Source organism: Peromyscus californicus, unplaced genomic scaffold (genome assembly GCF_007827085.1).
Source record: "Peromyscus californicus insignis strain IS unplaced genomic scaffold, ASM782708v3 Scaffold_15__1_contigs__length_86483966, whole genome shotgun sequence".
Taxonomy (NCBI): Eukaryota; Metazoa; Chordata; class Mammalia; order Rodentia; family Cricetidae; genus Peromyscus; species Peromyscus californicus.
This window is the reverse complement of record NW_026294447.1, coordinates 2,416,141-2,430,149: the sequence shown is the minus strand read 5'-3', so window position 1 is coordinate 2,430,149 and position 14,009 is coordinate 2,416,141. Positions and strand designations below refer to the sequence as shown.

Sequence of the window (14,009 nt, the reverse complement as noted above, 5' to 3'; positions counted from 1 at the left end):
TGTCTCCAACCCTGTGTTCTCCAGATACTTATTCATTCTTTGCATTTCAATGTCTCCAAGTCCCATGGACCTAAACGCCCCCCCCCACTCTGCCCCCCAGCACTCTTAATAAATAACGGTACTGCCATCCAGAGCTGCTGAAGGCAGAAAACCGGAGCAATCCTCAGCGAACCCTCCTCTCTCATCCTCCAATTCTTTGGAGAAATACCTAGAAGAGGTAGGTTTGGGAATGGCATTATTTGACACACACAGTCAAATTTAACATTTCACTAACAGAACTAAACTTTATTTCCATGTTTATTACATGTTGTCTTTGATGCTGAGTACATATTAGAATTGACTTAACATACAACTTGGGAGAAAATTTGCTATTCTCCACTGGATGGGTTAAAAAGGAATGTAAAACTACAAAATACTAGTTTAAGTGAATTCTAAGTTATGGTAAATACAACAACAAATACCTTGCTATTTTTCTCTAATTTTCCAAGATGGATTTCACTATAAAAGCTTTTTTTCCTAACAGTTTGTTTCAAGAAGGGGCTACTCATAAAAAGTTTTTACTTTAAATATAGGGTACAAATAAGTCTTAACACAAAATTCTACTTCCTACTAAAAGTTATGAATTGAGGGGAACTAACTACTGTCAACTGCAGATCTAGTGTCTAAGTCTGTATATGTCACTTGCTTTAGTCAGGAAGGAAGGGTTAGCCAATCTAAGGGGACACACGGCACTATTCCATTTGACATTTATGTCAACCATTTGGTACTCAGAATGGAGATGGTCAAATACTGCTTAGTGATGGAAATTCAAAATTCATCACTTCCAAGGGGACCAGAGCCAAGAGAAATTACTCATTCCACTTCTGGACCCCTGTGCACAAATGTTGACTTCTAGTTTTCACTAAATATTTCAAGATAAAACTGGCACGTGGAGCTGTTTGAAGTCACAGAAGAAAAACACTGCTTAGCATGACACCAATGGCAGTTTTGTGTAGTGCTCTCTAGGCCTTGTAGCATTCTGTGATGCTGTGCCTCTCCTTTCTGGGAGCAGAGACAAGGGTCTACATAGCTCAGACTGGTTTTGAACAATAATCCTGTGTATTGGGGAGGATCCCTCTCAAGTACTGGGATTACCTCTGCCTACTACGATACCCACCCAGGACATGTCTTTTTAGTACTACTAATCTTAGGTACATTTTAATTTTCTCAAGGTCTCAGGTAGCCCAGGCTAGCCTGGAATTTGTTATGTAGTCCAGGATGATGTTGATTTCTGATCCTCTGTCTCTGCTTCGGTTCTGAGATTACAGGCATGCACCACACCATGCTGAGACTACTGAAATTACATTTTATTTTTTTTAAGGTCAGTTTAAGATAATTTTTTTTTGCCATGTATTATAGGATAAGGATTACTAAGCTTTCTGTTATCCTTAAGTTTTAGGATCACTTGCAAAAACCTTGAACTCACTTCATCAGATTAGTGATATGCTCTCGTGTAACTGTTTTAGATGACTTTTAAAATTTCATCGTAACGGCAAGTTGTTAAAACTTTTCAAAATCAGTTTTCTAGTATCAGATTCTTAAATGAGAAAGAACAATAGAAACTCCATAAAATTCAGCTTCCTTCCTTCCCAGAAAAACCAACATCTCTCTTAAAATGCAAAGGCATGCTCCTTTTCTTAGAAAACAGGCTATCGAGCTTTCTGCTTGTGTTCAGTGAACATGAAGTGAACATTCCAGGCTTTGAGGACTATTTGGTCTCAATTGCAACTACTCAATCTCTGCCACTGCAGTGGGAGGCAGCCTTAGAGAGTATGGCATTAAAATGAAGGAGCAGTGCCAAGCTGGCCTGCAGGCAGCTGGCCCACCCCACCTTAGGACTGACCCAGTGTCAGGAGTCACCTCGAAGTGTCTAGTTGGATGCAATGGCCGACTCAGGGTCTAGCAGTAAATCACTATGGACACTGTGATGGTGGATATTGTAAATTCAGCTACATTTCCGATGAAGATAGATCCTTCGATTAAGAATTGTGCTTTCCACTGGGGGTAACATCAAGAACTTGCTTACATATTAGTTATTGAGGGTTTAATTTAAAATTAATAAATGATGTCCATACAGTTTAATATCCAATTTAATTTTTTAAAAGCTTAATGAAAATATAACAGAATCAAAACATTTAAAATAAGTATACTCGCTACCCACTCCAGCAATTCATTTAAGTCATACCAACTATAGAATATGAAAAATAAATTCAGAAGTGTAATTCCTTTAAAATACACTACTTCCACTTTCAATAGTTTACATTTATGTATATATTCTGTAGTGGAAGCAGAAATTCTCTCTAAAAACATTATCTTCTTAAAATCTTGAGGTGCATATTAGAGCCACAGGCAATATCTGACATACAAAATTGCAGAACAGGCCTTTCGAATTTGGCATTTCACTGGTACAATACAATGACCAAGGAATAGAACTGTACAATGCCTAGACATCCGAGTAAGAACCATAATTCTCTTCAATGTAGAATGACTGACGCATACTCTATAAGGGCAGTGAGGTTAGTAATTCTGTTGGGTATATGTCCTGACATAATTTCCAAATGTACAATAACACAAACAACTTTGTTAAGGCCATGTTTTATTTGCTGATTAATGGACAAAAGGCAATGTAATTTATTTTCAAGTATTTTCTTGAAAGTCTGTGCTCATAAAAATCATGAAAAGTTGGAAACAGACTGTTAAATCACTGAAACTTTAAATATATCTTACACAATCTCGTTTGTACAAAAATACAAGTTAAATATAAACATAAAGCAGTCATGGTAATTTTATGCAAATCTGTTTTATGTGATCTGTAGTTATATATAAAAGTTTCTTGATTCTGTGATTTGTGAAAAGGTCAACAGCAGATCGAGTTACTATCTATTAGCAAAGGGCCCTAAAAAGCTTACTTTAGCATTAATCTTGTACATGGTTATAAGTATTTCCTAATTTGAGATCATCTACACATTGGGGAAAAGAAAATAAAAACGGCAGTATGTCCATAAACCAACAAATAATCTGGCTGTAAAGTATCATAAACACAAACCCACACATCTGTACAACGAACATGTTACTCCATACACACAAGCACACACATAGTGCACGTATGTACACACACACTGCACAAACAACCAGGCCTAGTGAGGTGCCACGTCCTGCTCGATGTTCAGCTGCGCGTTTTTTCTGACTTCATCAAATGAATAGCTTTTTGTCACCTTCCCATTCTTGAAAACCGTATGGAGAAGATCCTGCAGGATGTAAATTTTGTCATTAAAAAGACCATCAAACCTTTGAATTGTGCTTTGACCAATTTACCTAAGAGGTCAAACACACAAAGCTGTTCAGAGTGTCCACTTACAACAGTGAGATTACGATAAAAATTCTCAGGCCAGTTTTCTTAAAAGAAGTAACAAAACACTAGGCACCTCAGCCTTTGTACTATTGAAGAAACATGTTTGCTTCAGAGAACTACAACTGTCCCTGCTAAATTATCCCTCCAGAGCCTGGCCAACAGCCTCAACACTGCTTAGACTGGTCCATCTAGAAGTTTAATAAATTTGTTAGCCATTAAGTTTTGTCCTTAAAAAAATGATAAAATCTAAAAACCAAACCCAAGACAGAAACACAGAAAAACAGGCATTGATTTTTTTGGGTCTCATTTATAGTGACTGAGTTACACAAAGATTGTAGCTGCAAAGTCATGGAAAAACATCAACAGAGGATGAGGACTGAATTAGTTTCTATATGAAAAATCTATTGAAATTCATTTTTTTTCTTATAGTACACATAACATTAACTGGTATCTTATATGCTCTAAATTGCACCTAGATGTAGCATTTTCTTTTATAAATTTCAATATCAACTACCAGGGAATGTTGGTTCTTATCTCTTAACCAAGCTGTTTCTATGATCAGAGATCACCAGCATACTCCTGACTGGACAAGTGTTCGAGCACTGTTCAAATCCATGTCTCCTCTGAATTAGTCTCAACTGGCTTTGCTCCACTCGAGATGACCCCACTCAGCATAACCTTGGAGCTCCAATTGTTATGTGAAACTGCTCAAAAACTGATAAAGAGATTTCATTCTAAAAGTCTGATCTACAAGTTCACAGTTTTCATAGAAAGATTATTTTATTAATTCCCGTCCCAAACCTTGAAAGACATAAGGAAATACCTTTTTCGTAAGCAGTCATATTTGCACAGTGTCATCAAAGCATTGTCAGAGAACCAGCTGGGGGTTTATTTCTGAAGAACGTAAGACACTCAAGAGAAGCCTTCCTCTCAAACTGAATCCCTCTCCCATCTAGTGGCTCAGAGATCAGTATCTTTTCACTTCTGAGCACACAAACTTAAGTATACTTGTGCTGAAAACCATCAGATCACATGGCCTACTTCAGCATACAAACTATATGTTCCTCCCAGTTTGGTTAACTAGAATAAGAAAACTCAGTTATGGCTTTACCATCTGTTAGTTATGTAATCTGAATCAACCCACTCTATTTCTATGCTAAGACAATTTGCTTTTTTTTTGTTTGTTTTAAGCTCAGAATTCCATGAGATAATCAAATAAGACCAAAGAAAACCTTCTGAAATGATTATTACTAAGTTCTAAAGAAACAATTCCCTTCAAACAGTTTGGAATTTGGTAGTCCATCCATTATAAAATTATAATATTTTACTCTAACAGAGTTATAGTGTCGAAGAGCAACATTTAAAAAGTATAATTTGCTATGCTTCTCCCCAGAGAGCTAACAGTAAGATTAAGACCAAATACACAAAAGCCCATTACCATCAGTATCTATCATGTTCGCCACTATGTGAAAAAAAAAAAAAATTAAATGTCACAAAACTGTTCTGAAAGCCATTTGAAAGTATAACACAAAACTCTCTTTTCGTATTTGAAAAGCCAGTTTACTCCCATTAAAAACTCTAGTCAATGGATACTCACGTGGCCATATTCCTCAAGGTCTCCTTTTCCTTCTTCAAGGGTAACGAAGTTCCCTGCGGGTGTCCTGTGTAAAGATAACCGGCCCTTTTTTGACCTTTTGTTGGGATCAGCAACTGGGTCCTTAAAGACGTTAACCTGAAATCACAATTAAGAGAAAAATGGTAAATCATCATACACCAAATGTCTCTAAACACATGTATACAGCTCAATGCTGCACACAAGGTTGGTTAGATCCATAGCTAGAACCAGTTTTTTTTTTAAGTGTATTACATACAAGCTTAAAATGTCTACAGTGTTGCATGTAGAATTATATTACTTCACAACTGACTGTTAGAAATAGAACTCATTAATTAGCCTGTTCTCCTTCAAAACTGTCATGCTATGGAAACCCAAATCTTAGTTATCTTTTACAGGGTGATTTGGAGAAACGTACCATGTGGCTCTTACGTCACAAACTATAAACACACACGTCTTTACATACTGTATAGAGAACCAGAGTATTTAAGATAAAGACGCTCTTGTTCCACAAGCCTGTCCTTTCACTGCTTCCTTTACCCAGTAACAGGCTGGGGACACAGCCACGAGGTGAGGTGCTGGATTGACACAAAGGACCAAGGCTTGGGGAACCTGCTGGGTATGGTGGGACAAGCCTGTAAGCCCAGCACGTAGGAAGCACAGACAAGAGGTCTTCTACAAATTCGAATCCAGCCAGCACCACACTGCAAGACCCTAACTCAGGACAGTAACAACAAAAGACTTAAAGAATCTGAAGATAGTACTACGTTTATTCTAGAACCAGAAAGGTAGTAGGCAAAACACTAATAGATGGCAGTGGCCTGGAAGAGCAGGAGCGAAGATAAGGCAGTCTGTGGTTCTCCAAAGGTGGACGACAGTGCCCAGGCTTCCTTCAGGGTTTTTATTTATAACCACTGTGTGCATGTGCGTGAAGGTGGTCAAAGTCCAGCTTTGGAGCTGGTTCTCTCCTTCACCTTTAGGTGGGTTCTGGGGATTGAACTCCGGTTGCCAGGCTTGCATGGGAAGTGCCTTTGTCTGCTGAGACATCTTGCCTGCTCCATTCTTCAGGGTTCTTGGCTTTCTCTGACCCCTACTCCACACACACTATTCAGCCTTTAAGAGGCTATGAAAGATTTGAAAGGGATTACTGCCCAACTATACTATGGCTACTGAACATGATTCTAGCATCAAAATCAGAAGCTCAAACTCTATGCTTGTAGTAAGATACTGACAGTGATTATTACATACTTGATTAGTTTCAGTATATGATAGCCAGGCTAGCTGATAATCTTACCTAAACAGAACCAACTTCGTGATAAAAAGGTATATACCAAATCAATGGCAATGACTGACTACACTCTCTGTCTTAAATCAGTTACTGGTTCCCAGATCTCTTCTGTTACTACCTGACCTCTTTCTTGGGCAGCACCCATCCACACCTGACAGCCCAGCAGCACACTGTCCTTTGACTACTGCACTCGTTAACATGAGAAGGAAGCTGAAGGACCTACCCCAAGGCCATTGGTCACAACATAGCTGCACTTGAAGGAGCAATTCAAGAGGTCTCTTGTTAACTTCTGCAGCAGAGCTCCGCCAGAACCAAAGGAGACATTCTCGATACTCCACTTTTTTTGTTTCATTCCCTCTACAATCTAGATTAAAAACAAGCAAACAAATGATCTGGAAGACAATGGAGGTTATTTTCAAACGGCATTGAACTCCTATGAACTCCTACAGTTGTTTTGTATCAGTCAATACTTAAGATACGCCTAGGCAGGTAATAGTACACATTTTCTTTTTAAAGACCCACTCAGGTTACAATGGGTATGTGGAAGGGGGGTCCACCTGCAGAATTTCAGTGTACAGTGGTCAGTGCACTCAGGTTGAGAGTGAAGGAACAAGAAAACTGGCTACGTATACCCGAGGCTTCGTGAGCTCTCCCAGCTACCTCAGAGCTACTGCCCAATGCCAGCAACAGAAGCTGAAATACTTGCCCCAAATTAGTAGACTGTAGGGATTCTAACCGTCACAAAAACATCACAGTGCACAGCGTTACTACATGCAACAGTTACTATATGGCACAGGTCAGAAGTTATGGACAGGAGCATATAATACTCACTTGTACCTAACAATAGTGACAGTGGCAGAGTCAATTCAACCTGCCTGGTATCCAGTGCATAAACAAAATTATGCTTGACACTTTAAATGCTATGATTTGACTGGCTCACTGGGAAAGGATGATTATGAGCCAGCTGGCGAGACCTGTATGGCACAGTTCTGTCCAGAGACGCAGAATTTAAAAACTACAGTGAAGCCCTGTTATCAGTGTCCTTTATGTTTCTCTACATGGGGTTTATTGACCAATCATGTATCTCTAATTTTACAAACAAAGCCAATCACTTTCACAATAGAAACAATAAGTGAAATTTATTGTTTTTTGAATTTTATGAAAAGCCATGTTTTCTTTAAACGTTCTATTTAAAAAGAATTTCCAAAGTGATTAAGGTGGAGGCCAGTTATGGCTTTAAAGTGAATCATTTACACATTCTCTCCCATACTAAACCTCAAATTGATCTTTAAAGGAATCAAACCCCAAATATCATCATGTGCTAATAATCCAACACTGGCAAATGCAATCATTTGCAAAATTTAAAATTCCAACTATCTAAATCTTGTGGGTGTCTCTGTGTGTTTGTTTTTCTTTTTAAACCAAAATATGTTTTTCAATGAGAATAATAAGGTAAAACACAGTTTATTTTAAAGTGATTCCTTTAGGTTTTATACACATCTTGTCTTGTGTCTATTACAGTGCCCTGCGGGAGGAATGGGGATTCTTGTGCTCACAGACAAGCACTAGGGGAATCAGGAATGTAAACGTACAGGACTGTCTCTTCAAAGGGAGAGATACATAACCTGCTTTCTACCCAGAAGGCTAGGAGCAGATGTGGTTAATAGCTTAGTGACCTTTGCACTATCTGTGTGGCCACAGCTTGCCAATCTACAGACCCCATCTTTTTTTTTTTTTTTTTTTTTTTTTGGTTTTTCGAGACAGGGTTTCTCTGTGTAGCTTTGCGCCTTTCCTGGAACTCACTTGGTAGCCCAGGCTGGCCTCGAACTCACAGCGATCCGCCTGGCTCTGCCTCCCGAGTGCTGGGATTAAAGGCGTGCGCCACCACCGCCCGGCCTACAGACCCCATCTTTATGGAAGCTGTCACATGTACTTTATAAAGAATGTCTTGCTGTGCGCTGATGGTGCATGCCTTTAATCCCAGCACTCGGGAGGCAGAGGCAGGTGGATCTCTGTGAGTTCAAGGCCAGCCTGGGCTACAGAGTGAGTTCCAGGAAAGGCGAAAAGCTACATAGAGAAACCCTGTCTCAAAAAACCAAAATAAGAAAATGTCTTAGGCTTTATTGTGCACACAGGATTGAGCTATTTATCACCAGAAAAAAAATTCCCCAAATTGTGCCGTCTCAGATATTCCTAAAATAAAGTACTTGGGATCAAACTCTTGATGTCTGAATCAACACTGGCTACTTAGTTGTTTTGAACTGAACTACCTTCTTGTCTCCTGAGGTGGTCACAAAGAGTCCCCACCTTCCACTTCCCAGGGACAGGCACATGGAGATCAAATAGCTTCAGACCCACCACCAGATGTGCAAGAATGGAAAGGAGAGCCTCACACCATGGTGTATCAGCTCCATCTTTTCCACTGTAGAACAAGTCAAAAATCACTCACAAACAAATCAGAAGAAAAAAGAAGTCAAGGGAGAAGTAGATGGACAAACTGTCACTATTACTGCATAATCCATCTTTGTAGTCCATGCGTCTGCTTAGCTGAGGCGCCCTTAGACTGAATTATCTGTTACCATCACTTGTATGAACCGTGCTCCAGTGAGCAAGTGCTTTTCACATATTACGTCTTTATGTAGGTCCAAAGTAATTTGTTCGTAACATTTACATAAAATCAGTGTTTTCTAGCAAGCTTCTGAATCCCAGTTGTGATTCATAGAAGAAACATACAAGGGATGAAGACAGAAGGGTTTCAAGATAAGGGTGCAGGACAGCTGACGGGAAGGGAAAGCTGCACTGACCTGATTGCAAGATAGAACAACGTGAGAATAAAAGCTTTGGAAATCTGTTAGACGGCAAAGAAATCCTCCTTTTTATGGACTTTGAGGAGTCAGTGCTATTTTAATGACATCAATGAGTCATTCTGATGGAGAGAGTCTAATAGTACCCAAGGAAATCAAGTCCCCAGGACACCAACAGAAACAGGACACTGTATTTTGTCTCAGGAATGAGACTGTTTTGCCTCTTTTCTTAGGCAGATTTGTTCTGGTTCACAGCAGAAGTTAGAGCAGCATGCTGCACGAGGACAGTAAACACTGACAGAGAAATCTAAGAGTGAGGCTGGCAGTCAAGGAAAGAAGATGGTTTGTGAAATAAAGTACCCCTCCATTATCAAAATTAAGGACTCTGATTAACATATATGGAGGGAAACTGTTAAGATGAATTGCTTTTCCTGTTTCTAAAACCATATATGACTAATTTCCAACGTGAAAAAGTCAAGTACTGTCCTCCATGTATGGGTTTCTTCCCCCTACTTCCCCAAACTGCTTGGCTTTGAGAGTCAGTTTAAGATATTCTTCCTATACCCATGAGTGCATCAACAGAGGACTACTTGTCACATACAGGTTAGCTTCAGCTGTCAGCCTGACACAAGCCTGGAGTCACAGGGAGAGAGAACTTCAACTGAAGAACTGCTCAGATCACACTGGCTAGCGTCGTGTCTGAGGGGCATTTTCTTAATTGCTAACGGATGCAGGGAGGCCCAGCCCACTGTGAACAGTGCCATTTCCAGAGAGGTGGGTGGTACTGAGAAAGGTAGCTGAGGGTGGGGGGGTCTAGAACAATGCCCCACGCCACCCCTGCGAGTTCACAGACCACCTGATCTAGATAATCCTTCACTGAGACTCTGTTCCCAAGTGACTCTAGATTGTGTCATGTTGACAACTCTTATACGTACTTTGAGTTCCTTGAACAAAAAAGCCTTTATTCTGTTTCTCTTTAGAAACACGACAGGTATTTCTACCTCAGTAGGTGGCTACTGAGGCCTGGAGAGTATGCATTGGCTGGTATTTCTGTATTTTAAGCTACTATTATTTCTAAACACCAAAGGCATTTACCATAAAAAATATTCCAAATAAGATTCACAATTATATTTAAATTTTAATGGGCTACTTATGAATAAAAAGGAGCTCTTTCAAGAATGGGGATTTCCTTACTGTGAGATTCATGGAAATACATTACCTCCTGTAAAGTGTTGATATCCACTCCGTCTCCCTGAATGACTCTCAGATATGGTGGTAACAACTTGTAGCCCTTTGAGTTCTCAGTGACAGGAAACTTCTTGCCTAAAATATCTAAGACCTGCATGAAAAAAACAAGACACAAGTAACTAAAATGGAGGGGAGGGCTTCCCAAGCTAAGAATTATTTTTCCTTATTAAATAATTTTGAGAATACAAAAATTCAACTACTTAAATAATCTTAAACCACATATACACCTCTCTGAAATTTGGTTCCAATGCCTTTTAACCACATTAGAAAAATGTATGTGCTTTTCTATTTCATCAATTTGTATCATTAAAGTAGCACAAAATGGGCTTTTTTTCCTTCACGTCTTTCACATTATGCAGATTCAATTAAGAAAATCCCTAATATTGAAACAACATATACTTTAAAGAAGAATGGAAGGTATGACACAACAAACTTATAATTATGCCTTTGATTTGGACTTATTCTGCTTATGGCCAACAGTTCTGTTTGATTTACATTTGTCTGACATTTGAGTCACAAAGCTGAGAGAAAATGCAACCATCAGAATAAGATGGAAACGAGGCATATACACGACGTCGTTTGTCCAAAGCTCTTTACTCCATTAAAGATAACATGCGTGATATTTGAGCCACTCTACGCAATGACTGCTGCTCACCATTTTATCACAGCTCAAACCCTTAAACACAGATTTGAACTTGATCAGGAAAACTTGATCAGGGACACAGAAGACCTATCAGCCACATCCCCTCCCCATAATAATCACTCCCTTTCCTGACATAAATTGCTTAAAGATCCTAGTAAAATTCCATGTAAATGACTTTCTTTATTATAACTATCACAATGGAAATATAAAAGCTGTTTAGTTTGTCAAAAGTGAAACACTTCAGGCTAAGACACTGAGCCTGAGCTGTTTACAGAATTAAAAAAGACCTTTAATCTATGTCCCCACTTCCTACGAGTGAGTGAGTGAGTGAGTGACAAGCCATCTGCTCATTAGCTGAAGCAGTTGTACAGGAAGGCTCCAGACAGAAGGCCTAAGCTGTTTCCATGTTTCTCAACCTTGGTGGGTCATTTCCCCCTTTACAACAGAGATGGTAAGAGCCACCAGAGGGTGGTTTTTTTTTGTTTTTGTTTTTTTTGGTGAGATTAAGGAAAACATTTCGGTGTAAAGCACCAAACAGTAGTTCTCTAATAGAAGGCATCAATTAACTCCTGCTGGGATGAGTACTTTGTAAAACAGGCGAATCAAGCCCTGAGCACTAAAAAGGCAGCTCTGCTTAGACAGTTCTAGTCCTAGTCAAGCATGACTTAAAAAGCAGTTTTGAATTATTTTCATTCTTTATTACCCTGAACATACGCCTTCTGTACTAACAACTTCAAAGTTGTAACAACAATTTCTAATAAATGGGATAAACCATAAATAAGCTGATTAAAGCACAAGCCTGATTAAGATGGTAATGCTATTAATTCTGAAGGCACATAAGGAAGTATTCAGTGGCCTTTAACTGTCTACTTGACAATATATAAATAAATTAACCTCTATTTCCTTTCTCTGCAATTATATGTGACCTTGGGCAAATCTGCTTTCCCAGAAAGTCTTGAAATGATGTGTATACAGATGGGAAGTGCTGGAGCAGCTGGTGCACAGGCATCATATGATGTAACAACAGACATCACAGTTTACCTTCAACACGGTGTCGAGCGGATTCCCGGAATCAGGTCTGATGACGAGTGGCGCCTCTGTACTTCGCGACACTATCAAGTGCCTCAGGTCTTCGCCCCATATCTTCTCACAGGCGTTGTAGATGTCATAGCTGTCACTGACCACAGACACGGGCACTGACGAGAACTGTGTCACTATGTGTTCAAAAGCGTCCTTCTCACGGTCCTTCCCCCAAGCCGTTATGGTACTAGAAAACAGTGAAAACACAGATTTACTCAGGCCGACAGGTGACCTATGTCTGAAGCATCATTAACCACCCTCTTCACCATACCACACCGCCACTGTCACAGAGAAGGGATCCAGTTTAATAAGTGCACATCAGAAAGCAAATAAAATACCGGGGCCAAACCACTCCTTGGCCAATTTGTTTTGAACACTACAAGTTAACTACATTCAGCTTAGTAGTTATTATCACTTATCTCTCGAATCAATAGTTAACCAATTATAAACTGGTTTTTGTTTCAGCATCCTTCAGCCTAACCAAAGTCAGTGCCTGCAGCCTTCCCCACTTCATGCCTGGATGTTAGAAAAATACTCCATTTTGCCAGGCAAGGCAAGCACTTGGTTCTTTTCTATGAATCTCTGGAACTGTCTACCAAATTTCTGAAACTGTATACCAAGACATATATCTGTCTTTTTTAACTTTTCAAAATCTTATACTTAAAAGCAATTATTTATACTTAATCATAGTAGATACAGTCAAATAACTATACCTATCTTAAAATGTCCAGTAAGAGGCAGTGACGCAGTTTACCTAACAAGTTCTTTACTCATTAGTATGTGTTCAAGGAACAAGAATCTTAACAGTTAGTTTGAGCATAATGTAATTTAAGATAGAAAACAAAACAAAGTTTCTATTAGGAAAGAATGACTACGATTTTGCAATGCCCTCATTTTATTTTTTTACTAAAAGGATTAATGTTTAATTATAAGATTTTTGTTGATTAATATATAATGTAAGTAGTTAAAAAATTCTTAAGCACAATTACATATAACTTTAAATATTATTACCATTTTCCTTTGGCCAATCCATTTTTCTTTTCCCCCAATTTTCTAGACTTTTCCCCTAACAAAATAATGCAAAGTAGATTATCCTACCCGATTTATTGTAAAGCTTACGTAGTTATAAGGTTACTTCAAACCTGGTTAAAAGAACTTGCTAATTTTGATCTAGACTGTCCTCCAAGTGCTCGTGTGCTGAAGGCTCAGTCCCAGTTACTGGTGCTAATGGTAGGTGGTAGACACTCAGGGGTCTACTTGCAGAAAGGTCACTGGAGGTGCCCCATGAAGGGCACTCTGAAGCCTCGTCCCTTCTCCTTTTCTGCTTCCTTGCTGCCACAAGGGAGCACATGAGCCTGCGCTGCTCTTCTTCACCACGATGGCTCGGTCTTGCCTTGCCACAGGCCCAGTGAGAGGACCAAGTAACCAAGGACAAACCTCTGAAACCAGGAGCAATATTTTGTTCAACCTTTAGGTTGGTTTTCTTAGGCATCCCCTGATATTAAGTCAGACACTGCCACTTTATATTTTCTTTTTATCATGGAAGACTGAAGCAACACCTGTTCTTATTGCCAATGGCTTTTAGGACTACCAGACTACACTCATCTGAAATCAGGACAGGTCTGTTTACACAAGTCACATCATAGGGACAGCTCTCCTTACAAGGCAGTTGTCTGCATGCGATGGGGAAAGACACAGATGAAGAGAAGGGTGCTGTCATCACTACTGCTCCTGTCATCCCTCAGTGACCACCAACCCTGGAGAGACTCACTACGTAGGAGCAAACTTCTCCAGTCAGACGTCATCACTTACATAGCTCCTATTGACTAAGTCTGTCTCGACAGTCCTAAGGCTGCTATCTGTGTATACAGGCCTATTACCACTGTCAATTTCAGTCATCAGGTGGGTTTTAGTTCTCAGTTGCTCAACTGTCCTGATGCATG

The 14,009-nt window shown here is 39.4% G+C and overlaps 1 protein-coding gene across 1 annotated transcript in view; it reads right to left on the bottom strand.

Moving 5' to 3' along the window:
* Nucleotides 1-257: 257 nt before the first annotated feature.
* Nucleotides 258-14,009, bottom strand: part of Nampt (nicotinamide phosphoribosyltransferase) — a 30,314-nt gene continuing 16,562 nt past the window's right edge. The window contains exons 7-11 of the mRNA XM_052738295.1: nt 12,028-12,253; nt 10,315-10,434; nt 6,515-6,655; nt 4,989-5,123; nt 258-3,287 (exon numbers count right to left, since the gene is read on the bottom strand). Of these exons, the coding sequence (XP_052594255.1) occupies nt 3,177-3,287; nt 4,989-5,123; nt 6,515-6,655; nt 10,315-10,434; nt 12,028-12,253 (733 nt within the window). The 3' untranslated portion in view covers nt 258-3,176. The remainder of the gene's footprint in view (nt 3,288-4,988; nt 5,124-6,514; nt 6,656-10,314; nt 10,435-12,027; nt 12,254-14,009) is intronic.